This window comes from Tachyglossus aculeatus, chromosome 10 (genome assembly GCF_015852505.1).
Source record: "Tachyglossus aculeatus isolate mTacAcu1 chromosome 10, mTacAcu1.pri, whole genome shotgun sequence".
NCBI lineage: Eukaryota > Metazoa > Chordata > Mammalia > Monotremata > Tachyglossidae > Tachyglossus > Tachyglossus aculeatus.
This window is the reverse complement of record NC_052075.1, coordinates 54925206-54952401: the sequence shown is the minus strand read 5'-3', so window position 1 is coordinate 54952401 and position 27196 is coordinate 54925206. Positions and strand designations below refer to the sequence as shown.

The 27196-nt window shown below is 51.5% G+C and overlaps 1 protein-coding gene across 2 annotated transcripts in view; it reads right to left on the bottom strand.

Annotated features, from left to right (window-relative positions):
* Nucleotides 1-26583, bottom strand: part of SLC11A2 (solute carrier family 11 member 2) — a 57443-nt gene extending 30860 nt beyond the window's left edge. The window contains exons 1-2 of one of the 2 annotated variants that reach the window (XM_038752237.1): nucleotides 26522-26583; nucleotides 1402-1476 (exon numbers count right to left, since the gene is read on the bottom strand). In XM_038752237.1, coding sequence (XP_038608165.1) covers nucleotides 1402-1476; nucleotides 26522-26570 — 124 coding nt within the window. In that variant the 5' untranslated portion in view covers nucleotides 26571-26583. Of the gene's footprint in view, nucleotides 1-1401; nucleotides 1477-5697; nucleotides 5821-26521 lie in introns of those variants that run through there. The other variant, XM_038752238.1, reaches the window with a different exon arrangement.
* Between the last annotated feature and the right edge of the window lie 613 nt (nucleotides 26584-27196).

The window sequence follows — 27196 nt, the reverse complement described above, 5'->3', positions numbered from 1 at the left end:
TTTCCAGATGAGGTCACTGAGGCCCAGAGAAGTGAAGTGACTTGCCCAAAGTCACCCAGCTGACAATTGGCGGAGCCAGGATTTGAACCCACGACCTCTGACTCCAAAGCCTGGGCTCTTTTTCCCGCTGAGCCACGCTGCTTCTCAACCATAAAAAAAGAGGAGTAAATAAAGGCAATACATGAGGAACCCGGTTGGAAGGGGGAAGTCAGGGGTCTTGTGACCACGAATGACATCATTTCGAGTGGGGCATAATAATAATAATAATAATAATGGCATTTATTAAGCGCTTACTATGTGCAAAGCACTGTTCTAAGCACTGGGGAGGTTACAAGGTAATCAGATTGTCCCGCGGGGGGCTCACAGTCTTCATCCCCATTTTACAGATGAGGGAACTGAGGCCCAGAGAAGTGAAGTGACTTGCCCGAAGTCACACAGCTGACAATTGGCGGAGCCGGGATTTGAACCCATGACCTTTGACTCCAAAGCCCGGGCTCTTTTCCACTGAGCCACGCTGCTTCTCTGAGGCTTCACTGCCCTCTGTCCCCAACCTAGTGTCAAGCTGCGTGGCTCGGTGGAAAGAGCCCAGGCTTTGGAGTCGGAGGCCACGGGTTCAAATCCCGGCTCCGTCAACTGTCAGCTGGGTGACTCTGGGCAAGTCACTTCACTTCTCTCTGCCTCAGTGACCTCATCTGTAAAATGGGGATGAGAACTGAGCCCTCCGTGGGACAACCTAATCACCTTGGAACCTCCCCAGCGTTTAGAACAGGGCTCGGCACAGAGTAAGCGCTTAATAAATGCCACCATTATTATTATTATTATTACCTCCAAGGATGACAACAGGCCGGTAAGACCTCCGCGCTATTTGCAAGCGCTTAGTCCAGTGCTCTGCACACAGTAAGCGCTCAATAAATACGATTGATTGATTCTATTTATTTCCATTTATTCTATTTATTTTATTTTGTTAGTATGTTTGGTTTTGTTCTCTGTCTCCCCCTTTTAGACTGTGAGCCCGCTTTTGGGTAGGGACTGTCTCTATATGTTGCCAACTTGGACTTCCCAAGCGCTTAGTCCAGTGCTCTGCACACAGTAAGCGCTCAATAAATACGATTGATTGATTCTATTTACTTCTATCTATTCTATTTATTTTATTTTGTTAGTATGTTTGGTTTTGTTCTCTGTCTCCCCCTTTTAGACCGTGAGCCCGCTGTTGGGTAGGGACTGTCTCTATATGTTGCCAACTTGGACTTCCCAAGCGCTTAGTCCAGTGCTCTGCACACAGTAAGCGCTCAATAAATACGATTGATGATGATGATGAGTAAGCGCTCAATAAATACGACTGAATGAATGAATGCAAGCTGGTTTAAAATGACTCCGGCGGAGGGCTGGGCCCCCACTTACCGTCCGGGGGCTGCCGCTCCGTCCCTGGTGCCATGGTGGGTGGTTGGCAGTCGGGATCCTTAGTGGAATAGGATTCTAGGCAGAGCAGAAAGGAGAAGGGACAGGAGGTTAACTAGGATAATGCCCTCCGCCTGTAGGACTGGGATCGACGGTCCCGGACGGATTCCCGGAATAATAATAATAACAATAATGGTATTTGTTAAGCGCTTACTATGTGCAAAGCACTGTTCTAAGCGCTGGAGAGGTTATAAGGTGATCAGGTTCCCCCTCTCCATCCCCCCCATCTTACCTCCTTCCCTTCCCCACAGCACCTGTATATATGTATATATGTTTGTACATATTTATTACTCTATTTATTTATTTATTCTACTTGTACATATCTATCCTATTTATTTTATTTTGTTAGTATGTTCGGTTTTGTTCTCTGTCTCCCCCTTTTAGACTGTGAGCCCACTGTTGGGTAGGGACTGTCTCTATATGTTGCCAATTTGCACTTCCCAAGCGCTTAGTACAGTGCTCTGCACATAGTAAGCGCTCAATAAATACGATTGATTGATTGATCAGGTTGTCCCACAGGGGGCTCACAGATTTTAATCCCCATTTTTCAGATGAGGGAACTGAGGCCCAGAGAAGTGACTTGCCCAAAGTCACCCAGCTGACAGTTGGCGGAGCCGGGATTTGAACCCATGACCTCTGACTCCAAAGCCCGGGCTCTTGCCACTGAGCCACGCTGCTAGGGACCGAAGGCGGGAGCAGAATCGGGTTCTGATCCCGGCTCCGCCACGGGGCTGCCGTGTGACCCTGTGAGAAGCAGTGTAGCCTGGTGGATAGAGCCCGGGCCTGGGAATCAGAGGGACCTGGAATCTAATCCTGGCTCCGCCACTTGTCTGGGGAGGGGGAGAGGAAAAAGGGGGCTCGGTCTGGGAAAAAGGGGGCTGAACTGCCCCGGAGGGGGGCCGGGGTCAATCAATCAATCAATTGTATTTATTGAGCGCTTACTGTGTGCAGAGCACTGTACTAAGCGCTTGGGAAGTACAAGCTGGCAACATATAGAGACGGTCCCTACCCAACAGTGGGCTCACAGTCTAGAGGGGGGAGACGGGCCACAAAACATGGGGACAGGGGTCAAGTCATCAGAATAAATAGAGATAAAGCTAGAGGCACATCATTAACAAAATAAATCGAATAGTAAATGTGGACAAGTAAAATAAATAGAATGGTAAATCTGTACAAACATATATACGGGTGCTGTGGGGAGGGGAAGGAGGTAGGGTTGGGGGGGATGGGGAGGAGAGGGAAGAGGGGGCTCAGTCTGGGAAAAAGGGGGCTGAACTGCCCCGGAGGGGGGCCGGGGTCAATCAATCAATCAATCAATCAATCGTATTTATTGAGTGCTTACTGTGTGCAGAGCACTGTACTAAGCGCTTGGGAAGTACAAGCTGGCAACATATAGAGACGGTCCCTACCCAACAGTGGGCTCACAGTCTAGAGGGGGGAGATGGGCCACAAAACATGGGGACAGGGGTCAAGTCATCAGAATAAATAGAGATAAAGCTAGAGGCACATCATTAACAAAATAAATAGAATAGTAAATGTGGACAAGTAAAATAAATAGAATGGTAAATCTGTACAAACATATATATGGGTGCTGTGGGGAGGGGAAGGAAGTAAGGCGGGGGGAATGGGGAGGAGGAGAGGAAAAAGGGGGCTCAGTCCGGGAAAAAGGGGGCTGTACTGCCCTGGAGGGGGGCTGGGGTCAATCAATTAATCAATCAATCAATCGTACTTATTGAGTGCTTACTGTGTGCAGAGCACTGTACTAAGCGCTTGGGAAGTACAAGCTGGCAACATATAGAGACGGTCCCTACCCAACAGTGGGCTCACAGTCTAGAGGGGGGAGACGGACCACAAAACATGGGGACAGGGGTCAAGTCATCAGAATAAATACAGATAAAGCTAGATGCACATCATTAACAAAATAAATAGAATAGTAAATGTGGACAAGTAAAATAAATAGAATGGTAAATCTGTACAAACATCTATACGGGTGCTGTGGGGAGGGGAAGGAAGTAAGGCGGGGGGAATGGGGAGGAGGAGAGGAAAAAGGGGGCTCAGTCCGGGAAAAAGGGGGCTGAACTGCCCCGGAGGGGGGCCGGGGTCAATCAATCAATCAATCAATCGTATTTATTGAGCGCTTACTGTGTGCAGAGCACTGTACTAAGCGCTTGGGAAGTACAAGCTAGTATGTTTGGTTTTGTTCTGTCTCCCCCTTTTAGACTGTGAGCCCACTGTTGGGTAGGGACTGTCTCTATATGTTGCCAACTTGTACTTCCCAAGCGCTTATTACAGTGCTCTGCACACAGTAAGCGCTCAATAAATACGATTGATGATGATGACAAGCTGGCAACATCTAGAGACGGTCCCTACCCAACAGTGGGCTCACAGTCTAGAGGGGGTCAGCCCCCTCTGGAATGGAAGCTCCTTATTGGCAGGGATCACGTCTACCCACTGGGCCGCACTGCCCTTTCCCAAGCACTCACTACAGAGCTCTGCGCAAGGTAAGCAATCAATAAATACCACTGGGTGATAGGCTGGGAATGTGGGGAATTTGGCCCCCGCACATGTGAGCATGAACAGGCACGTGTTGTGTGTCTGTATGTGTGTGTGTATGTGTCTGTGTTTCCAGCTCTGACGGAGTAATAATAATAAGCGCTCAGAACAGTGCTCAGCGCTTAGAACAGTGCTTTGCACATAGTAAGCGCTTAATAAATGCCATTGTTATTAATTAATAATTACTATTAATAATAATTATTAATGATAATGATGATGCCATGTATTAAGCGCTTACTATGTGCAAAGCACTGTTCTAAGCGATGCGTGTGCGCACGCACACACTCACACCCACCCTCCCACCCCCCTGGAATGCCCCCCCCCCCCCCCCCGCCAAACACACACACGCACACGTAAACCACCATGCGTGCACATCAGTGTGGCTCAGTGGAAAGAGCGCGAAGCTTGGGAGTCAGAGGTGGCGGGTTCAAATCCCGGCTGTGCCACTTGTCAGCTGGGTGACCTTGGGCAAGCCACTTAAACTTCTCTGGGCCCCAGTGACCTCATCTGGAAAATGGGGATGAAGACTGGGAGCTCCAAGTGGGACAACCTGATCACCTTGTATCTCCCCCCCCCCAGCGCTTAGAACAATGCTTTGCACATAGTAAGTGCTTAACAAATGCCAACATTATTATTATTATTATTATTATTATTATTATTATCCATATACAAATATCAACTGGAGCTGGAAAGCATCCCCCTCACCACCCCCCGCCTAACATAAACCGAATCTGGAACCCCTCCCGCCTACGCCCCCGTCCCCCCCAACCATCACACACAAATACACACATTGACACCCCCATCAGAGCTGGAAACACACCCCAACCATCACACACAAATACACACGACTCCCCCATCACCTCCTCCAGGAGGCCTCCCCAGACTGAGCCCCTTCCTTCCTCTCCCCCTCGTCCCCCTCTCCATCCCCCCATCTTACCTCCTTCCCTTCCCCACAGCACCTGTATATGTTTGTACATATTTATTACTCTATTTATTGATTTATTTATTTTACCTGTACATATCTATTCTATTTATTTTATTTTGTTAGTATGTTTGGTTTTGTTCTCCATCTCCCCCTTTTAGACTGTGAGCCCACTGTTGGGTAGGGACTGTCCCTATATGTTGCCAACTTGTACTTCCCAAGCGCTTAGTACAGTGCTCTGCACACAGTAGGCGCTCAATAAATACGATTGATTGATCAGAGCTGGAAACACACACACACACACCCTCTCCCACCCCCCCAATCCGACCTGGAATGCACCCCCCTCTCTCCTCTCCCTGCCAAACCCATACATGCCCATGTAAACCACCCGGCATGCCCATCAGCGTGGCTCAGTGGAAAGAGCACGAGCTTGGGAGTCAGAAGTGGTGGGTTCGAATCCCGGCTGCGCCACTTGTCAGCTGGGTGACCTTGGGCAAGCCACTTAACTTTAGACAGTCAGGTCAGACAGATGGGGCAAGTGAAGGCCCAGAGAGGGGAGGTGACTTGCCCGTGGTCACCCAGCAGTACGGGGGATGGGGAGGGTGTCTCTTCTGGGGTGGGGCTAGAAACCCACCCCCTCCCAAGCATGCACACCGCCTCACCCCCCCACAATGAGAGCTGGAAACCTCCCCTCTCCCACCAAACACACCAGTGGGGTTGAAGCCAGCTGCTTTGGGGGCCGGACGGCTGCCCCTGGCACCCACCAACGACCGGGTCCAGCCGAGGATGGGCGGGCATGGGCGATCCGGTCCCGTCCGGCCTGGTCTTCCGGGGTCTCCCTCCCTCTGGGTTCCAGGAAGTTCGAGGTTGCTGGGAATTGCCCACCGACTCCCACCCCGTTACACTCCTTTCCTTCTCTCTGCCACCGCGGCCACTGTGGACCGATGCCAGCCGCTGCCAGCCGCCCCCGACCGGCCTGAGCCTGATAAGGATCCTGGCACTGCCACCCCCCTACCCCCTACCCCCAGCCCAACAGACGGGGACACACACACACACACACACACACACACACACACACACACACACACACACACACACACACACACAAAAAGAGCCCCTGTGTGCTAACCTTTGCTCCCCCTTCCCTGTCTATGTTGAAAGGGCTGTCCACACCCTCAGACTACAACCTGGTCAAGCCCCACCCCAGAAAAATCAATCAATCAATCAATCGTATTTATTGAGCGCTTTACTGTGTGCAGAGCACTGCACTAAGCGCTTGGGAAGTACAAGTTGGCAACCTATAGAGACGGTCCCTACCCAACAGTGGGCTCACAGTCTAGAAAAGACACCCTCCCCACCCACCCCCCGTACTGCTGGGTGACCACGGGCAAGTCACCTCCCCTCTCTGGGCCTTCACTTTCCCCATCTGTCTGACCTGAGCTACCCCAGACCTTAGCACAGGGCTTGGCACGTAGTAAGTGCCAAAGAGCTACCCTAATAATGAGAATCAAAACTAGCATACCTACAGACACATTTTATGGATAACGGTGTCCTTAGCACAGGGTTTGGCACGTAGTAAGTGCCAAAGAGCCACCCTAATAATGAGAATCAAAACTAGCATACCTACGGACACATTTTATGGATAACGGTGTCCTCAGCACAGGGCTTGGCCCGTAGTAAGTGCCGAAGAGCCTCCCTAATAATGAGAATCAAAACTAACATATCTACGGACACATTTTATGGATAATGGTGTCCTTAGCACAGGGCTTGGCATGTAGTAAGTGCCAAAGAGCCACCCTAATAGTGAAAATCAAAACTAGCATACCTACAGACACATTTTATGGATAACGGTGTCCTTAGCACAGGGTTTGGCACGTAGTAAGTGCCAAAGAGCCACCCTAATAATGAGAATCAAAACTAGCATACCTATGGACACATTTTATGGATAACGGTGTCCTCAGCACAGGGCTTGGCCCGTAGTAAGTGCCGAAGAGCCTCCCTAATAATGAGAATCAAAACTAACATACCTACGGACACATTTTATGGATAATGGTGTCCTTAGCACAGGGCTTGGCATGTAGTAAGTGCCAAAGAGCCACCCTAATAGTGAAAATCAAAACTAGCATAACTACGGACACGTTTTATGGATAACGGTGTCCGTAGCACAGGGCTCGGCACGTAGTAAGAGCCAAAGAGCCACCCGACTAATGAGAATCAAAACTAGCATACCTATGGACACGTTTTATGGATAAACAGTGTCCTTAGCACAGGGCTTGGCCCGTAGTAAGTGGCGAAGAGCCACCCTAATAATGAGAATCAAAACTAGCATACCTACGGACACATTTTATGGACAAACGGTGTCCTTAGAACAGGCCTTGGCACATAGTAAGTGCCGAAGAGCCACCCTAATAATGAGAATCAAAACTAGCATACCTACAGACATATTTTATGGATAACGGTGTCCTTAGCACAGGGCTCGGCACGTAGTAAGAGCCAAAGAGCCACCCGAATAATGAGAATCAAAACTAGCACACCTACGGACACATTTTATGGATAACGGTGTCCTTAGCACAGGGCTTGGCACCTAGTAAGTGCCAAAGAGCCACCCTAATAATGAGAATCAAAACTAGCATACCTACGGACACATTTTATGGATAACGGTGTCCTTAGCACAGGGCTTGGCACCTAGTAAGTGCCGAAGAGCCACCCTAATAATGAGAATCAAAACTAGCATAATTACGGACACATTTTATGGATAACGGTGTCCTTAGCACAGGGCTTGGCACGTAGTAAGTGCCAAAGAGCCACCCGAATAATGAGAATCAAAACTAGCATACCTACAGACACATTTTATGGATAACGGTGTCCTTAGCACAGGGCTTGGCATGTAGTAAGTGCCAAAGAGCCTCCCTAATAATGAGAAGCAAAACTAGCATATCTATGGACACCTTTTATGGATAATGGTGTCCTTAGCACAGGGCTTGGCACGTAGTAAGTGCCGAAGAGCCACCCTAATAGTGAGAATCAAAACTAGCATACCTACCTACGGACACATTTTATGGATAAACAGTGTCCTTAGCACAGGGCTTGGCACGTAGTAAGTGCCAAAGAGCCTCCCTAATAATGAGAATCAAAACTAGCATACCTACGGACACTTTTTATGGATAACTGTGTTCTACGTTTCAGCATGTGAATACATATGAAGCAGCGTGGCTCAGTGGAAAGGGTAGGGGCTTTGGAAGCAGAGGTCACGGGTTCAAATCCCGGCTCCGCCAATTGTCAGCTGTGGGACTTTGGACCGGTCCCTTCACTTCTCTGGGCCTCAGTTACCTCATCTGGAAAATGAGGGCTAATAATAATAATGATGGCATTTATTAAGCGCTTACTCAGACTACAACCTGGTCAAGCCCCACCCCAGAAAAATCAATCAATCAATCATATTTATTGAGCGCTTTACTGTGTGCAGAGCACTGCACTAAGCAATTGTCAGCTGTGGGACTTTGGGCCGGTCCCTTCAGTTCTCTGGGCCTCAGTTACCTCATCTGGAAAATGAGGGCTAATAATAATAATAATAATGATGGCATTTATTAAGCGCTTACTATGTGCAAAGCACTGTTCAAAGCGCTGATTTGATTGATTGATTCAATACGATTGATTGATTGATTCAGAGCCCTTGGGGCAACCCCACCTCCACCAGGAAGCCTTCCCGGATTCGATCATATTTATTGAGCGCTTACTGTGTGCACAGCACTGGACTAAGCGCTTGGGAAGTCCAAGTTGGCAACATATAGAGGCGGTCCCTACCCAACAGCGGGCTCACAGCCTAGAAGGGGGAGACGGAGAACAAAACACATTAACAAAATAAAATAAATAGAATAAATATGTCCAAATAAAATAGAGTAATAAATTCGTACAAACATGTATACATTCATTCAATCGTACTTATTGAGCGCTTCCTGTGTGCAGAGCACTGGACTAAGCGCTTGGGAAGTCCAAGTCGGCAACATCTAGAGACGGTCCCTACCCAACAGCTGGCTCACAGCCTAGAAGGGGGAGACAGACAACCAAACATATTCCAAAACAAAACATATTCCAAAACAAAACATATTGACCTCTCATCTCCCCCCCACCACACACTGCTACTTCAGCACTCCCTGAGCCCTTGAGAACTTATTCCTCCCCCCCCATCCTTAATTAATTTTCCCTGTCCCAGCCAGCTGGGAATTCCTGGAGATCAAACTCTACTGGCTTTAGGAGAGCCTGCTCTGCATACAATAGGAGCTCTATAAATACCTACTAATTGTAAAAAGTTCAGTCCTCCTCCTCCACACCCACGAAGGATCAAAGGAGCCTTTCATTCCAAGAAGGAAGGCCTCTCCGGAAAGAGGAAGAGCTCCAGGACTACCACCATCACCCCCTCTCTGGCGTCTCTCAAACCGCTCCAGAGATCAATAAATCAATCAATCGTATTTATTCATCATCATCAATCGTATTTATTGAGCGCTTACTGTGTGCAGAGCACTGGACTAAGCGCTTGGGAAGATACAAATTGGCAACATATGGAGATGGTCCCTACCCAACAGCGGGCTCACAGTCTAGAAGGGGGAGAAGAGGCCAGTGAAGGAGGAGGCAGCTCCAGGCATTCATTCAGTCGTATTTATTGAGCGCTTACTGTGTGCACAGCACTGTACTAAGCGCTTGGGAAGTCCAAGTTGGCAACATATAAAGACGGTCCCTACCCAACAGCGGGCTCACAGTCTACAAGATGAAATCCAGACCTGAAATAACCCTCCAACCAACCGTGAGCCGATGGCCAATTTCGCCACCGGACACGTTGCCGGCCTTCCGGAACCAGACTGACCTCTTTGGGGAGACCCTTTCATTCATTCGATTGTATTTATTGAGCGCTTCCTGTGCGCAGAGCACTGGACTAAGCGCTTGGGAAGTCCAAGTCGGCAGTTATGACTCCAGCAGGGGTCCCGCCCTCTACCCCCGCCTCCCCCGGCCCCCCGGGAGAGGTGCGCCCCAAGCCAGTGCTCCCACTTCCCAGATGGGGAGACTGAGGCCTGGCCCGGGGGCCCTCAGCGAGCCAGCATCCAGCACCCCATAATAATAATAATAATGGCATTTATTAAGCGCTTACTATGTACAAACCACTGTCCTAAGCGCTGGGGAGGTTATAAGGTGATCACGTTATCCCCTGGCGGGGCTCACAGTCTTCACCCCCATTTTACAGATGAGGGAACTGAGGCCCAGAGAAGTGAAGTGACTTGCCCAAAGTCACCCAGCTAACAATTGGCGGAGCCGGGGTTTGAACCCATGACCTCTGACTCCAAAGCCCGGGCTCTTTCCACTGAAGAAAGCTTTTAGACTGTGAGCCCACTGTTGGGTAGGGACTGTCTCTATATATTGCCAATTTGTACTTCCCAAGCGCTTAGTACAGTGCTCTGCACATAGTAAGCGCTCAATAAATACGATTGATGATGATGATGAAGAAAGGGGAGGAGAAGTCCTCTGACCCCTGGCTCCTCGCTGCCCTCGCCGTCTCCTGGGTCGCCCTCGAAGAAGAAGAATCGCCGGCAAGTCGCTTCACTTCTCCGGTTCTCCGGTCCCTCACTGGCAAAACGGGCGCTCAGTACCTGTCCTCCCCCCTACTTCGACTATTTAAGGGAAGTCGCTGATGATGGCATTCGTTAAGCGCCCTGCGCTGAGAAGCCGCGTGGCTCAGTGGAAAGAGCCCGGGCTTTGGAGTCAGAGGTCATGGGTTCAAATCCCTGCTCCGCCAGTTGTCAGCTGCGTCACTTTGGGCGAGTGACACGCTGACACGTGCCACACTGCTTCTTCACGGAAGTGAAGTGATTCGCCCAAGGTCACCCAGCGGGCAAGTGGAAGAGCCAGGATGCGAACCCCTGACCTCTGACTCCCAAGCCCGGGCTCTTCCCACTGAGCCACGCTGCTTCTTCACAGAATCAATCATATTTATTGAGCGCTTACTGTGTGCAGAGCACTGTACTAAGCGCTTGGGAAGTCCAAGTTGGCAACATATAGAGACAGTCCCTACCCAACAGTGGGCTCACGGTCTAGAAGTGAAGTGACTCGCCCAAGGTCACCCAGCGGGCAAGTGGCGGAGCCGGGAACCCGTTGTTGGGTAGGGATGGTCTCTATTTGTTGCTGAACTGTACAGTCTAAGCACTCAGTACAGTGCTCTCCCTCTGCCCATCCGCCAAGCTCGCTCTCTTCCTCCCTTCAAGGCCCTACTGAGAGCTCACCTCCTCCAGGAGGCCTTCCCACACTCAGCCCCCTCCTTCCTCTCCCCCTCGTCCCCCTCTCTATCCCCCCATCTCACCTCCTTCCCTTCCCCACAGCACTTGTATATATGTATATATGTTTGTACATATTTATTACTCTATTTACTTATTTATCTTACTTGTACATATCTATTTTATTTTGTTAGTATGTTTGGTTTTGTTCCCTGTCTCCCCCTTCTAGACTGTGAGCCCGCTGTTGGGTAGGGACAGTCTCTATGTGTTGCCGACTTGTACTTCCCAAGCGCTTAGTCCAGTGCTCTGCACACAGTAAGTGCTCAATAAATACGATTGATTGATTGATTGCTCTGCACACAGTAAGCGCTCGATAAATATGATTGAATGAATGAACCCACATCCCGACTCTCAGTCCGGTCCCTTTTCACTAGGCCGCACTTCTTCTCTCAAAGGGCTCCTTAAGAGAGCGGGAGGGTCATCTCCCCCAGCCCCCCGCCGCCGCCTCCCCCGAAACACCCTGTGTGGGTCAGTTCCCCCGTCCGCTGGCCCTTCCCTCTGTTGTTGCCGACTTGTACTTCCCAAGCGCTTAGTCCAGTGCTCTGCACACAGTAAGCGCTCAATAAATACGACTGATTGATTGATTGATTCCCTCTGTCTGGATTCCGGCCGGGAGGAAGTGGAAAATCTTCCCTTTGGGCCCCACGAGGTCTTAGTCACGACCGGGACGTGTTCCCCTCCTGGCGTCCCGCCAACACCCTGGCAGGGAACGTGCAGGAATCGGCAAATTTCTTGCCCCGCGGAGTCTAATCTTTTTGGGGGATTAGCGGCCTCGGTGCCGATCGAGGAAAATAACCTCGGTGGGCCGGGGGGATTAGAGGCCGGGCCCGGGGTGAGCCGAAAGCCGAGATCCCTCCCGGGTGTTAGAGGTGGCAGGGATGGGGAGAGAGGGGAAAGTGGCACCAGTTTTCCCACCTCTCTGAAATCCTGGGAAGGACTAGCCTTGCCCTCCTCATCTTCCAGAGATTTCTGGAAAAACAGATGGGGAAACAGGAAAGGGCTTCCTTGGACGGGGGTTCGGCTGGGGTCAATCCAGAAGTCGGGTGGCCATTGGGTCCTTCCCCCTCGGCCCGGGAGTCCCGGGTGGCACAGAGCTGGTGGCCCCTGTCGTTATCTTGTGGCCACCGTGGTGTGTAGTACAGTGCTTGGCACATGGTAAGCGCTTGGCAAATAGCACAATTACGACGCTGATGATGATGAAATAGAGGGCTCCGGCCCGCATCCTCTAGCCCCATCTCCCCTTTTCTCAGCCGGGAAGAGCTGGGCACGGGTGGCCATTAGTTTCCCCCCCCCACCCCCCGGGTGGCACAGAGCCGGTGGCCCCCGTCGTTATCTTGTGGCCACCGTAGTGTGTAGTAAAGTGCTTGGCACATAGTAAGCGCTTGGCAAATACCACAATTACGACGTCAATGATGATGAAATAGAGGGCCCTGGCCCGCATCCTCTAGCCCCAACTCCCCTCTTCTCAGCCGGGAGGAGCTGGGCACGGGTGGCCATTGGTTTTTTCTCCCTCGGCCCAGGAGTCCCGGGTGGCACAGAGCTGGTGGCCCCTGTTGTTATCTTGTGGCCACCGTGGTGCGTAGTAAAGTGCTTGGCACATAGTAAGCGCTTGGCAAATACCACAATTACGATTTTGATGATGATGAAATAGAGGGCCCTGACATGCATCCTCTAGCCCCAACTCCCCTTTCTCAGCCGGGAAGAGCTGGGCACCGGTGGCCATTGGTTTTTTTTCCCCCTCGGCCCGGGAGTCCCGGGTGGCACAGAGATGGTGACCCCTGTCATTATCTTGTGGCCACCCTGGTGTGTAGTAAAGTGCTTGGCACATAGTAAGCGCTTGGCAAACACCGAGAAGCAGCGTGGCTCGGTGGAGAGAGCCCGGGGTAGGGAGTAATTCATTCATTCATTCATTCATTCAATCGTATTTATTGAGCGCTTACTGTGTGCAGAGCACTGGACTAAGTGCTTGGGAAGTCCAAGTTGGCAACAAATAGAGACGGTCCCTACCCAACAGCAGGCTCACAGTCTAGAAGGGGGAGATGGACGACAAAACAAAACATTAACAAAATAAAATAAAATAATAAAATAAAATTAATAGAATATGTACTAATAAAATCAATCAATCAATCGCATTTATTGAGCACTTACTGTGTGCAGAGCACTGTACTAAGCACCTGGGAAGTCCAAGTTGGCAACATAGAGAGACAGTCCCTACCCAACAGTGGGCTCACAGTCTAGAAGACTGTGAATCAATACAGCAATAAATACGTACAAACATATATACACATAATAATGATAATAATAATGATGGCATCATCATCAATCGTATTTATTGAGCGCTTACTGTGTGCAGAGCACTGTACTAAGCGCTTGGGAAGTACAAGTTGGCAACATACAGAGACAGTCCCTACCCAACAGTGGGCTCACAGTCTATATACAGGTAAAGAGGTCATGGGTTCTAATCCCAGCTCCGCCACGTGTCTGCTGTGTGACCTTGGGCAAGCCACTTAATTTCTCTGAGCCTCAGTTCCCTCATCTGTAAAATGGGGATGAAGGCCGTGAGGCCCACGGGGGACAACCTGATCACCTTGTATCCCCCCCAGCGCTTAGAACAGTGCTGGGCACGTAGTAAGCGCTTAACAAATGCCAGCATTATTATTATTACCACAGTTATGATGTTGATAATGATGAAATAGAGGGCCTCAGCCCTGCCAGCCTCTCGCCCCAAGTCCCCGTTCTCTGCCGGCAGTGCCGCCGAACGTGCCGGTCATCAATCAATCAATCAATCAATCGTATTTATTGAGTGCTTACTGTGTGCAGAGCACTGTACTAAGCGCTTGGGAAGTCCAAGTTGGCAACATATAGAGACAGTCCCTACCCAACAGTGGGCTCACAGTCTAAAAGCAAAGCAAAGCAAACAGAGGAGTCTGGCAGAAGACGAGCAGACCCCAAAGAGGAGCAGCCTAATGGGCAGAGCCCAGGCCTGGGAGTTGTATTTATTGAGCGCCTACTGTGTGCACGGCACCGTACTATAATAATAATGACAGCATTTGTTAAGCGCTTACTATGTGCAAAGCACTGTTCGAAGCGCCGGGGAGGTTACAAGGTGATCAGCTTGTCCTACCTGGGGCTCACAGTCTTCATCCCCGTTTTACAGATGAGGTCACTGAGGCCCAGAGAAGTGAAGTACTAAGCGCTTGGAAGAATATAATAAAAGCAGCGTGGCTCAGTGGAAATCAATCAATCACCAATCAATAGTATTTATTGAGCGCTTACTGTGTGCAGAGCACTGTACTAAGTGCTTGGGAAGTACAAGTTGGCAACATATATGGAAAGAGCCTGGGCTTTGGAGCCAGAGGTGATGGGTTCAAATCCCGGCTCCGCCACTTGTCAGCTGGGGGATTTTGGGCAAGTCACTTCATTCATTCATTTATTCATTCAATCGTATTTATTGAGCGCTTGCTGTGTGCGGAGCACTGTACTAAGCGCTTGGGAAGTACAAGTTGGCAACATCTAGAGACGGTCCCTACCCAACAGTGGGCTCACAGTCTAGAAGGGGGAGACAGACAACAAAAGAAAACATATTAACAGAATAAAATAAATAGAATAAATATGTACAGGTAAAAAACTTCACTTCTCTGGGACTCAGTTCCCTCATCTGGAAAATGGGGATTAAAACTGTGAGTCCCCGTGGTACAACCTGATCACCTTGTAATCTCCCCAGCGCTTAGAACAGTGCTATGCACATAGTAAGCACTTCACAAATGCCATCATTATTATTAGTGGAAAGAGCCCGGGCTTTGGAGTCAGAGGTCATGGGTTCAAATCCCGGCTCCGCCAACTGTCAGCTGTGTGACTTTGGGTAAGTCACTTCACTGGGCCTCAGTTCCCTCATCTGGAAAATGGGGATTAAAGCTGTGAGCCCCCGTGGGACAACCTGATCACCTTGTAATCTCCCCAGCGCTTAGAACAGTGCTTTGCACATAGTAAGCGCTTAAGAAATACCATCATTATTATTATTATGATTAGAATAACGCCTGACACATATTGAGGGCTTAACAGACAACATTTTTTAAAAACCCAAAAAACCACGGGACCGGCAGATCCGGGTTCTAGTCCCAGCTCTGCCAGTGGCCCGGGGCAAGTAACCGAAACTTTCTGGGCCTCAGTTTCCTCATCTGGGGGATAAGATAAGCGGCTCCCTGCCTTTTAGATTGTGGGCCCCGGGGAGGTGGGGCAGGGACTGCGTCTGATGCGATTAGGGACGCGAGCGGCCTTCTTTCCACCCTCGATCACCCTCCGAAATGTTCTGACGGAGACCCCGGGGGCGGCCAGTACATCTTCTGTGTGGAGCAGGTGCTTGGGAATACACATCCTGATTAACTCGTATCGTCCCAATCAATCAATCAATCAATCGTATTTATTGAGCGCTTACTGTGTGCAGAGCGCTTGGGAAGTCCAAGTTGGCAACATCTAGAGACGGCCCCTACCCAACAGTGGGCTCGCAGTCTAGAAGGCGGAGAAAGAGAACAAAACCAAACGTATTCACGAAATAAAAGAAATAGAATAGATATGTACAAGTAAAATAGAGTAATAAATATGTACAAACATATATACATACATACAGTGCTTAGAACTTAGTACAGTCCCGGTGTTTAGAACAGTGCTTGACATGTAGTAAGTGCTGAACAAATATAATAATTGTAAATACAGTGGAAGTAAAATCAATCAATCAATCAATTGTATTTATTGAGCGCTTACTGTGTGCAGAGCACTGTACTGAGCGCTTGGGAAGTACAAGTTGGCAACATCTAGAGACGGCCCCTACCCAACAGTGGGCTCACAGTCTAGATGGGGGAGACAGAGAACAAAACCAAACGTATTCACAAAATAAAAGAAATAGAATAGATATGTACAAGTAAAATAAATAAATAGAGTAATAAATATGTACAAACATATATACATATATACAGTGCTTAGAACTCAGTACAGTCCCGGTGTTTAGAACAGTGCTTGACATGTAGTAAGTGCTGAACAAATATAATAATCGTAAATACAATGGAAGTAAAAGAGTCACTACTCCTACTGAGAGCTCACCTCCTCCAGGAGGCCTTCCCAGACCGAGCCCCCCATTCCTCTCCCCCTCCCCATCCCCGTCGCCCTACCTCCTTCCCCTCCCCACAGCACCTGTATAGATGTTTGGACAGATTTACTACTCTATTTTACTTGGACATATTTACTATTCTATTTTGTTAATATAATAATAATAATAATAATGGCATTTGTTAAGCGCTTACTATGTGCTAAAGCACTGTTCTAAGCGCTGGGGGGGATACAATGTGATCAAGTTGTCCCACGGGGGGCTCACAGTCTTAATCCCCCATTTTACAGATGAGGTCACTGAGGCTCAGAGAAGTGAAGTGACTTGCCCAAGGTCACACAGCAGACTAGTGGTGGAGCTGGGATTCGAACCCGTGACCTCTGACTCCAAAGCCCGGGCTCTTTCCACTGAGCCACGCTGCTTCTCTAATGTGTTAACATGTTTTGTTTTGTCGTCTGTCTCCCCCTTCTAGACTGTGAGCCCGCTGTCGGGTAGGGACCGTCTCTAGATGTTGCCAACTTCCCAAGCGCTTAGTATAGTGCTATGCACACAGGAAGCGCTCAATAAATACGATTGAATGAATGAATGAATGTATCCCCTCCCCTCCCACGAAGGGGCAACCAGGCCCTGGGTGTTGGAAGCCCTTGCTCTGCTCAAGGAAAGGCCCAGCAGCAGCGGGCACCAAGGGGCAGTTGGGGAGACACCAGGATGGGTTACAGGGGGCGAGCGCTTAGTACAGTGCTTTGCACACAGTAATCGCTCAATAAATGCGATTGAATGAATAATAATAATAATAATGGTATTCATTAAGCGCTTACTATGTGCAAGGCACTGTTCTAAGCGCTGGAATGAAGAGGGATCAGATCTGGGGGGAGAGGAGGATGCGCCACTTAATTTCCTCCCTTTATTCCCCCCTTCCTCACAGGAGTAGAGGCAATCAATCAATCGTATTTATTGAGAGCTTACTGTGTGCAGAACACTGTACTAAGCGCTTGGGAAGTCCAAGTTGGCAACAGACAGAGACGGTCCCTACCCAACAGCGGGCTCACAGCAGCGTGGTTCAGTGAGACGAGCCTGGGCTTGGGAGTCAGAGGTCATGGGTTCTAATCCCGGCTGCGCCGCTTATCAACTGTGTGACTTTGGGCAAGTCACTTCACTGGGCCTCAGTTATCTCCTCTGTAAAATGGGGATTAAAAGTGTGAGCCCCATGTGGGCCAACCTGATCACCTTGTACCCCCCCGCAGCGCTTAGAACTGTGCTTGGTACATAGTAAGCGCTTAACAAATGCCATCATCCCCCTTTTAGACTGTGAGCCCACAGTTGGGTAGGGACTGGCTCTATATGTTGCCAACTTGGACTTCCCAAGCACTTAGTACAGTGTTCTGCACACAGTAAGCACTCAATAAATACGATTGATGATGATGATGATGATATTACGATGTCCCCACTGCTGGGTAGGGACCGTCTCTATATGTTGCCAACTTGCACTTCCCAAGCGCTTAGTACAGGGCTCTGCACACAGTAAGCGCTCAGTAAATACGCGTGATTGACGTGACTAGCCCAAAGTCACCCAGCAGACAAGGGACAGAGTTAATGATGATGGCATTTGTTAGGCGCTTACTATGTGCCAAGCACTGTTCTAAGCGCTCGGGAGGTTACAAGGAGATCAGGTTGTCCCACGGGGGGCTCACAGTCTTCATCCCCATTTTACAGATGAGGGAACTGAGGCCCAGGGAAGTGAAGTGGCTTGCCCAAAGTCACCCAGCTGACAAGTGGCGGAGGCGGGATTTGAACCCATGACCTTCTGACTCCAAAGCCTATGCTCTTTCCACTGAGCCACGCTGCGCTTACTATGTGCGAAGCACTGTTGGCCCAGTGAAAACAGCCCGAGCTTTGGAGTCAGAGGTCATGGGTTCAAATCCCAGCTCCGCCACTTGTCAGCTGGCTGACTTTGGGCAAGTCACTTCACTTCTCTGGGCCTCAGTTCCCTCATCTGTCAAATGGGGATGAAGACTGTGGGACAACCCGATCACTTTGTAACCTCCCCAGCGCTTAGAACAGTGCTTGGCACATAGTAAGCGCTTAATAAATGCCATCATTATTATTATTATTATAATTATTCTAAGAAGGCGAGGCCCCCCTGTATTCCGCTCCTCCCGGCCTTGCTGGCCCCGCCCGTTGCCCCCTGACCCCTGACCCCGCGACCCCCCTTGGCGGCGCTCACCTCCTCCGCGACGCCCTCCGCGCCTCCATCCCCGGGATCCCGTGACCCCCAGCTCGCGCCCGACGCCGGGACCAGGACCCGCTCTCCCATTGGCCGCCGCCGCCACGGCCCCGCGCTCCCATTGGCCGCCGCCTCTCGGCCCCGCGCTCCCATTGGTGGCAGCTGCCGCGCGTCCTCGCGCTCCCATTGGCCGTCGCCGCAGAGCGGCCCCGCGCTCCCATTGGTGGCCGCCCTCGTCTCCGCGTTCCCATTGGTGGCCTCCGCCGGGCGTCCTCGCGCTCCCAATGGCCGCCGCCACCGAGCGGCCCGCGCTCCCATTGGCCGATACCGCCGCGGCCCCGCGCTCCCATTGGCCGCCGCGGCTCCGCGGTCCCATTGGTCGCCGCCGCCGCGCGTCCTCGCGCTCCCATTGGCCGCCGCCACCGAGCGGCCCCGCGCTCCCATTGGCCGACTCCACCGCGTCCTCAATCTCCCATTGGCCGACGCAGCCGCGTCCTCAAGCTCCCATTGGCAGCCGCCGCCTCCGAGCGGTCCCGCGCTCCTATTGGCCGACGCCGCACGGCCCCGCGCTCCCATTGGACGACCGCCCCGGCGGGGGCGGGAGGGCGGGGCGCCGCGTGGCCGGCGGGGACCAGCGCGGAGCCTGACGCAGCGCCCCCGCGCGGCCGGAGGGGAGACGCGGAAGGAGGGGGGGCTGTGACGTCAGCGGGTCCGGGGGCGGGGCCTCCCGGAGCGGGCCGCAGAGCCGCCCCTTCATTCATTCATTCATTCATTCACTCATTCATTCAGTTGTATTTATTGAGCGCTTACTGTGTGCAGAGCACTGCATTAAGCGCTTGGGAAGTCCAAGTTGGCAACACAGAGAGACGGGCCCTACCCAACAGCGGGCTCACAGTCTAGAAGGGGGAGACAGAACAGAACAAAACATATTAACAAAATTAAAAAAGTAGAATAAATATGTACAAGTAAAAGAAATCAATAAATAGAGGAGTAATAAATCCGTACAAACATATATACATCTATACAGGTGCTGTGGGGAAGGGAAGGAGGTAAGGAGGGGGGGATGGAGAGCGCTTAGTACAGTGCTCTGCACACAGTAAGCGCTCAATAAATACGACTGATTGATTGATTGAGACGGGGAGGAGGGGGAGAGAATCAATCAATCGTATTTATTGAGCGCTTACTGTGTGCAGAGCACTGGACTAAGCGCTTGGGAAGTCCAAGTTGGCAACATCTAGAGACGGTCCCTACCCAACAGCGGGCTCACCGTGTAGAAGGGGGAGACAGAGAACAAAACAAAACATATAAACCAAATAAAATAAATAGAATAAATATGTACAAGTAAAATAAATAGAGTAATAAATAGGTACAAACATATATACATCTATACAGGTGCTGTGGGGAGGGGAAGGAGGTAAAGCTCGGGTTCAAATCCCGACTCCGCCAGTTGTCAGCTGTGTGACTTTGGGCAAGTCACTTAACTTCTCTGTGCCTCAGTTACCTCATCTGTAAAATAGGGATTGAAACTGCGAGTCCCCCCGGGACAGCCTGATCGCCTTGTAACCTCCCCAGCGCTTAGAACAGTGCTTTGCACAGAGTAGGCGCTTAATAAATGCCATCATTATTATTATTATTATTAAAGCGGGAGGGATGGGGAGGGGAAGAGGAAGGAGAGGGCTCAGTCTGACATCTATTAATATGAATAAATAAGCATTTGTTACATAATTGGTGGACATATTTCCCAGCCAAGAACTCATAAATGCCATCAATCGATTGACTGATAAGCTCCTTACCGGCAGGAAACGCCTCAACCAACTCCGTTGCATCATATTCGCCCCGAGCTCTGCGCACAGTGCCGATGGCATTTATTAAGCGCTTACTATGTGCCAAGCACTGTTCTAAGCGCTGGGGAGGTTCCAAGGTGATCAGGTTGCCCCCACGGGGGGCTCCCAGTCTTCATCCCCATTTTCCAGATGAGGTCACTGAGGCCCAGAGAAGCGAAGGGTGAGAAGCAGCGAAAGAGCCCGGCCTTTGGAGTCAGAGGTCATGGGTTCAAATCCCGGCTCCCCCAGTTGTCAGCTGGGTGACTTTGGGCCAGTCACAACTTCTCTGTGCCTCAATTCCCCTATCTGTAAAATGGGGATGAAGACTGTTAGCCCCCCCGTGGGACAACCTGATCACCTTGTATCCTTCCCAGCGCTTAGAACAGTGCACATAGTAAGCGCTTAATAAAAACTATTTATCTTATTTTGCTAATATAGTAGTAATAATAATGGCATTTGTTAAGCGCTTACTACGTGCAAAGCACTGTTCTAAGCGCTGGGAAGGATACAAGGTGATCAGGTGGTCCCACGGGGGGCTCACAGTCTTTATCCCCATTTTACAGATGAGGTAACTGAGGCCCAGAGACGTTAAGTGGCTTGCCCAGTCACACAGCTGACAGTTGGCGGAGCTGGGATGTTTGTTTTGTTATGTTTTGTTTTGTTGTCCGTCTCCCCCTTCTAGACTGTGAGCCCGCTGTTGGGTAGGGACCGTCTCTCGATGTTGCCAACTTGGACTTCCCAAGCGCTTAGTACAGTGCTCTGCATACAGTAAGCGCTCAATAAATACGATTGAATGAATGAATGAATGAATGAATGAATGTCTCCGTCTTCTAGACTGTGAGCCCGCTGTCGGGTAGGGACCGTCTCTAGATGTTGCCAACTTGGACTTCCCAAGCGCTTAGTCCAGTGCTCTGCACACAGTAAGCGCTCAATAAATACGATTGAATGAATGAATGAATGAATGAATGTCTCCATCTTCTAGACTGTGAGCCCGCTGTTGGGTAGGGACCGTCTCTCTATGTTGCCAACTTGGACTTCCCAAGCGCTTAGTCCAGTGCTCTGCACACAGTAAGCGCTCAATAAATACGATTGAATGAATGAATGAATGTCTCCGTCTTCTAGACTGTGAGCCCGCTGTCGGGTAGGGACCGCCTCTCTATGTTGCCAACTTGGACTTCCCAAGCGCTTAGTCCAGTGCTCTGCACACAGTAAGCGCTCAATAAATACGATTGAATGAATGAATGAATGAATCTAGCTTTACTTCTATTTATTCTGATGACTTGCCACCTGTCCACAGGTTTGGTTTTGTTGTCCGTCTCCCCCTTCTAGACTGTGAACCCGTTGTCGGGTAGGGACCGTCTCTGCGTGGCTCAATGGAAAGAGCCCGGGCTTTGGAGTCAGAGGCCATGGGTTCAAATCCTGGCTCCGCCAACTCTCAGCTGTGTGACTCTGGGCAAGTCGCTTCACTTCTCTGTGCCTCAGTTACCTCATCTGTGAAATATCCTGGCTCCGCCAACTCTCAGCTGTGTGACTCTGGGCAAGTCGCATCACTTCTCTGTGCCTCAGTTACCTCATCTGTGAAATGGGGATTAAAACTGTGAGCCCCCTGTGGGACAACCTGATCACCTTGTAACCTCCCCCAGTGCTTAGAACAGTGCTTTTGTACATAGTAAGCGCTTAACAAATGCCATCATCATCATCATCAATTGTATTTATTGAGCGCTTACTGTGTGCAGAGCACTGGACTAAGCGCTTGGGAAGTACAAGTTGGCAACATAGAGAGACAGTCCCTACCCATCATCCCGGGCCTCTGCTCTATCCACTAGGCCATGTGCTACTCTCCCAAGCACTTAGTACAGTGCTCTGCACATAGTGAACGCTCAGTAAATACGATTGATTTTTGGCAGCTTGGCTTAGAGGAAAGCGCAGGGAGGTGGTTTCTTGAGGCAAATCACACATTTATTCATTTTATTTTGTTCATATGTTTGGTTTTGTCGTCCGTCTCCCCCTTCTAGACGGTGAGCCCGCTGTCGGGGAGGGCCCGTCTCTAGATGTTGCCAACTTGGACTTCCCCGGCGCTTAGTCCAGTGCTCCGCACACAGTAAGCGCTCAGTAAATACGATCGACGGATGAGCAGTTGCCAAGGCCTCTGGCCTGAATCCAATTCTTCTCCCTTCTCCCATTCCCCACAGCTGACAATTGGCGGAGCCTGGATTCGAACCCATGACCCCTGGCTCCAAAGCTCGGGCTCTTTCCACCGCTTCCCCACCAGTGTGCACAGTGCTCCGCACACAGTAAGCGCTCAGTAAACACGATCGACGGATGAGCGGTTGACAAGGCCTCTGGACTGGATCCGATTCCATTCTCCCTTCTCCCATTCCCCACAGCTGACAATTGGCGGATCCTGGATTCGAACCCATGACCTCTGGCTTCAAAGCCCGGGCTCTTTCCACTGCTTCCCCACCAATCAATGTGCACAGTGCTCCGCACACGGTAAGCGCTCAGTAAATACGATCGACGGATGAGCGGTTGACGAGGCCTCTGGACTGAATCCGATTCCATTCTTCCTTCTCCCATTCCCCGCAGCTGACAATTGGCGGATCCTGGATTCGAACCCACGACCCCTGACTCCAAAGCCCGGGTTCTCTCCACCGTTTCCCCACCAGTGTGCACAGTGCTCTGCACACGGTAAGCATTCAGTAAATACGATCGAGGGATGAGCGGTTGACAAGGCCTCTGCACTGGATCCGATTCCATTCTCCCTTCTCCCATTCCCCACAGCTGACAATTGGCGGAGCCTGGATTCGAACCCATGACCTCTGGCTCCAAAGCCCGGGCTCCTTCCACCGCTTCCCCACCAGTATGCACAGTGCTCCGCACACGGTAAGCGCTCAGTAAATACAGTTGACGGATGAGCGGTTGACAAGGCCTCTGGACTGGATCCGATTCCATTCTCCCTTCTCCCATTCCCCGCAGCTGACAATTGGCGGAGCCTGGATTCGAACCCACGACCTCTGGCTCCAAAGCCTGGGTTCTCTCCACCATTTCCCCACCAGTGTGCACAGTGCTAAGCACACGGTAAGCGTTCAGTAAATACGATCGACGGATGAGCGGTTGACAAGGCCTCTGCACTGGATCCGATTCCATTCTCCCTTCTCCCATTCCCCACAGCTGACAATTGGAGGAGCTGGATTCGAACCCACGACCTCTGGCTCCAAAGCCCGGGCTCCTTCCACCGCTTCCCCACCAGTATGCACAGTGCTCCGCACACAGTAAGCGCTCAGTAAATACGATCGACGGATGAGCGGTTGACAAGGCCTCTGGACTGGATCCGATTCCACTCTCCCTTCTCCCATTCCCCACAGCTGACAATTGGCGGAGCCTGGATTCGAACCCATGACCTCTGGCTTCAAAGCCCGGGCTCTTTCCACTGCTTCCCCACCAATCAATGTGCACAGTGCTCCGCACACGGTAAGCGCTCAGTAAATACGATCGACGGATGAGCGGTTGACGAGGCCTCTGGACTGAATCCGATTCCATTCTCCCTTCTCCCATTCCCCACAGCTGACAATTGGCGGAGCCTGGATTCGAACCCACGACCTCTGGCTCCAAAGCCCGGGTTCTCTCCACCGTTTCCCCACCAGTGTGCACAGTGCTCCGCACACGGTAAGCACTCAGTAAATACGATCGACGGATGAGCGGTTGACGAGGCCTCTGGACTGAATCCGATTCCATTCTCCCTTCTCCCATTCCCCACAGCTGACAATTGGAGGAGCTGGATTCGAATTCATGACCTCTGACGCCAAAGCCCGGGCTCTCTCCACCGTTTCCCCACTAGTGGGCACAGTGCTTCGCACACGGTAAGCGCTCAGTAAATACGATCGACGGATGAGCGGTTGACAAGGCCTCTGGACTGGATCCGATTCCATTCTCCCTTCTCCCATTCCCCGCAGCTGACAATTGGCGGATCCTGGATTCGAACCCACGACCCCTGACTCCAAAGCCCGGGTTCTCTCCACCGTTTCCCCACCAGTGTGCACAGTGCTCTGCACACGGTAAGCGTTCAGTAAATACGATCGAGGGATGAGCGGTTGACAAGGCCTCTGGATTGGATCCGATTCCATTCTCCCTTCTCCCATTCCCCGCAGCTGACAATTGGCGGAGCCGGGATTCGAACCCACGACCTCTGACTCCAAAGCCCGGGTTCTCTCCACCGTTTCCCCACCAGTGTGCACAGTGCTCCGCACACGGTAAGCGCTCAGTAAATACGATCGACGGATGAGCGGTTGACGAGGCCTCTGGCCTGAATCCGATTCCATTCTCCCTTCTCCCATTCCCCACAGCTGACAATTGGCGGAGCCTGGATTCGAACCCATGACCTCTGGCTCCAAAGCCCGGGCTCCTTCCACCGCTTCCCCACCAGTATGCACAGTGCTCCGCACACAGTAAGCGCTCAGTAAATACGATCGATGGATGAGCGGTTGACAAGGCCTCTGCACTGGATCCGATTCCATTCTCCCTTCTCCCATTCCCCGCAGCTGACAAGTGGCGGAGCCTGGATTCGAACCCATGACCTCTGGCTTCAAAGCCCGGGCTCTCTCCACCGTTTCCCCACCAGTGTGCACAGTGCTCCGCACACGGTAAGTGCTCAGTAAATACAGTTGACAGATGAGCGGTTGACAAGGCCTCTGCGCTGGATCCGATTCCATTCTCCCTTCTCCCATTCCCCGCAGCTGACAATTGGCGGAGCCTGGATTCGAACCCACGACCTCTGACTCCAAAGCCCGGGCTCTCTCCACCGTTTCCCCACCAGTGTGCACAGTGCTCCGCACACGGTAAGCGCTCAGTAAATACGATCGACGGATGAGCGGTTGACAAGGCCTCTGCACTGGATCCGATTCCATTCTCCCTTCTCCCCTTCCCCGCAGCTGACAATTGGCGGAGCCTGGATTCGAACCCATGACCTCTGGCTCCAAAGCCCGGGCTCCTTCCACCGCTTCCCCACCAGTATGCACAGTGCTCCGCACACAGTAAGCGCTCAGTAAATACGATCGATGGATGAGCGGTTGACAAGGCCTCTGCACTGGATCCGATTCCATTCTCCCTTCTCCCATTCCCCGCAGCTGACAAGTGGCGGAGCCTGGATTCGAACCCATGACCTCTGGCTTCAAAGCCCGGGCTCTCTCCACCGTTTCCCCACCAGTGTGCACAGTGCTCCGCACACGGTAAGTGCTCAGTAAATACAGTTGACGGATGAGCGGTTGACAAGGCCTCTGCGCTGGATCCGATTCCATTCTCCCTTCTCCCATTCCCCGCAGCTGACAATTGGCGGAGCCTGGATTCGAACCCACGACCTCTGACTCCAAAGCCCGGGCTCTCTCCACCGTTTCCCCACCAGTGTGCACAGTGCTCCGCACACAGTAAGCGCTCAGTAAATATGATCGACGGATGAGCGGTTGACAAGGCCTCTGCACTGGATCCGATTCCATTCTCCCTTCTCCCATTCCCCACAGCTGACAATTGGCGGAGCCTGGATTCGAACCCATGACCTCTGGCTCCAAAGCCCGGGCTCCTTCCACCGCTTCCCCACCAGTATGCACAGTGCTCCGCACACAGTAAGCGCTCAGTAAATACGATCGACGGATGAGCGGTTGACGAGGCCTCTGGACTGGATCCGATTCCATTCTCCCTTCTCCCATTCCCCACAGCTGACAATTGGCGGAGCCGGGATTCGAACCCACGACCTCTGACTCCAAAGCCCGGGCTCCTTCCACCGCTTCCCCACCAGTATGCACAGTGCTCCGCACACGGTAAGCGCTCAGTAAATACGATCGACGGATGAGCGGTTGACGAGGCCTCTGGACTGGATCCGATTCCATTCTCCCTTCTCCCATTCCCCACAGCTGACAATTGGCGGAGCCGGGATTCGAACCCACGACCTCTGACTCCAAAGCCTGGGTTCTCTCCAGCGTTTCCCCACCAGTGTGCACAGTGCTCCGCACACGGTAAGCGCTCAGTAAATACGATCGACGGATGAGCGGTTGACGAGGCCTCTGGCCTGAATCCGATTCCATTTTTCCTTCTCCCATTCCCTCCTCTGCCCACATTCCTCATACTCACTCAGTTGGCAGAGGGAAACGGCGGACTTCTTCGCCTGTCGCCGGGCCATGGTGACAAACAGGTTTTCCTTGGCGGTCCCCCCCGAGACCCACCCGGGGCCACGCGGATTCGGGGGAGCCAATCCGGCCGGTCCCCGCCCGCCGTCCGGCCGGTTCCCAGTCCGCCCCGTCCGGGGGCGGGAAGGCCGCACCGACAGGTGAGAAATCACCGCCTTCCCGCCATCCCTTCCCGCCACCGGACTGAGATCGTAATAATAATAAAACGATGGTATTTGTTAAGCGCTTACTCTGTGCAAAGCACTGTTCTAAGCGCTGGGGAAGATACAAGCTGATCAGGTTGTCCCACGTGGGGCTCACAGTCTTCGTTCCCATTTTACAGATGAGGGAACTGAGGCCCAGAGAAGTTGTGACTTGCCCAAAGTCACACGGCTGACAAGTGGCAGAGCCACTTATTATTGATAATAATAGTAATGGCAATTGTTCATTCATTCATTCAGTCGTATTTATTGAGCACCTCCTGTGGGCGGACCACCGGACTAAGCGCTCGGGAAGTCCAAGTGGGCAACCTAGAGAGACGGTCCCTACCCGACAGCGGGCTCGCGGTCTAGACGAGACTAAGCGCTTGGTAATCAATCAATCAATCAATCAATCAATCGTATTTATTGAGCGCTTACTG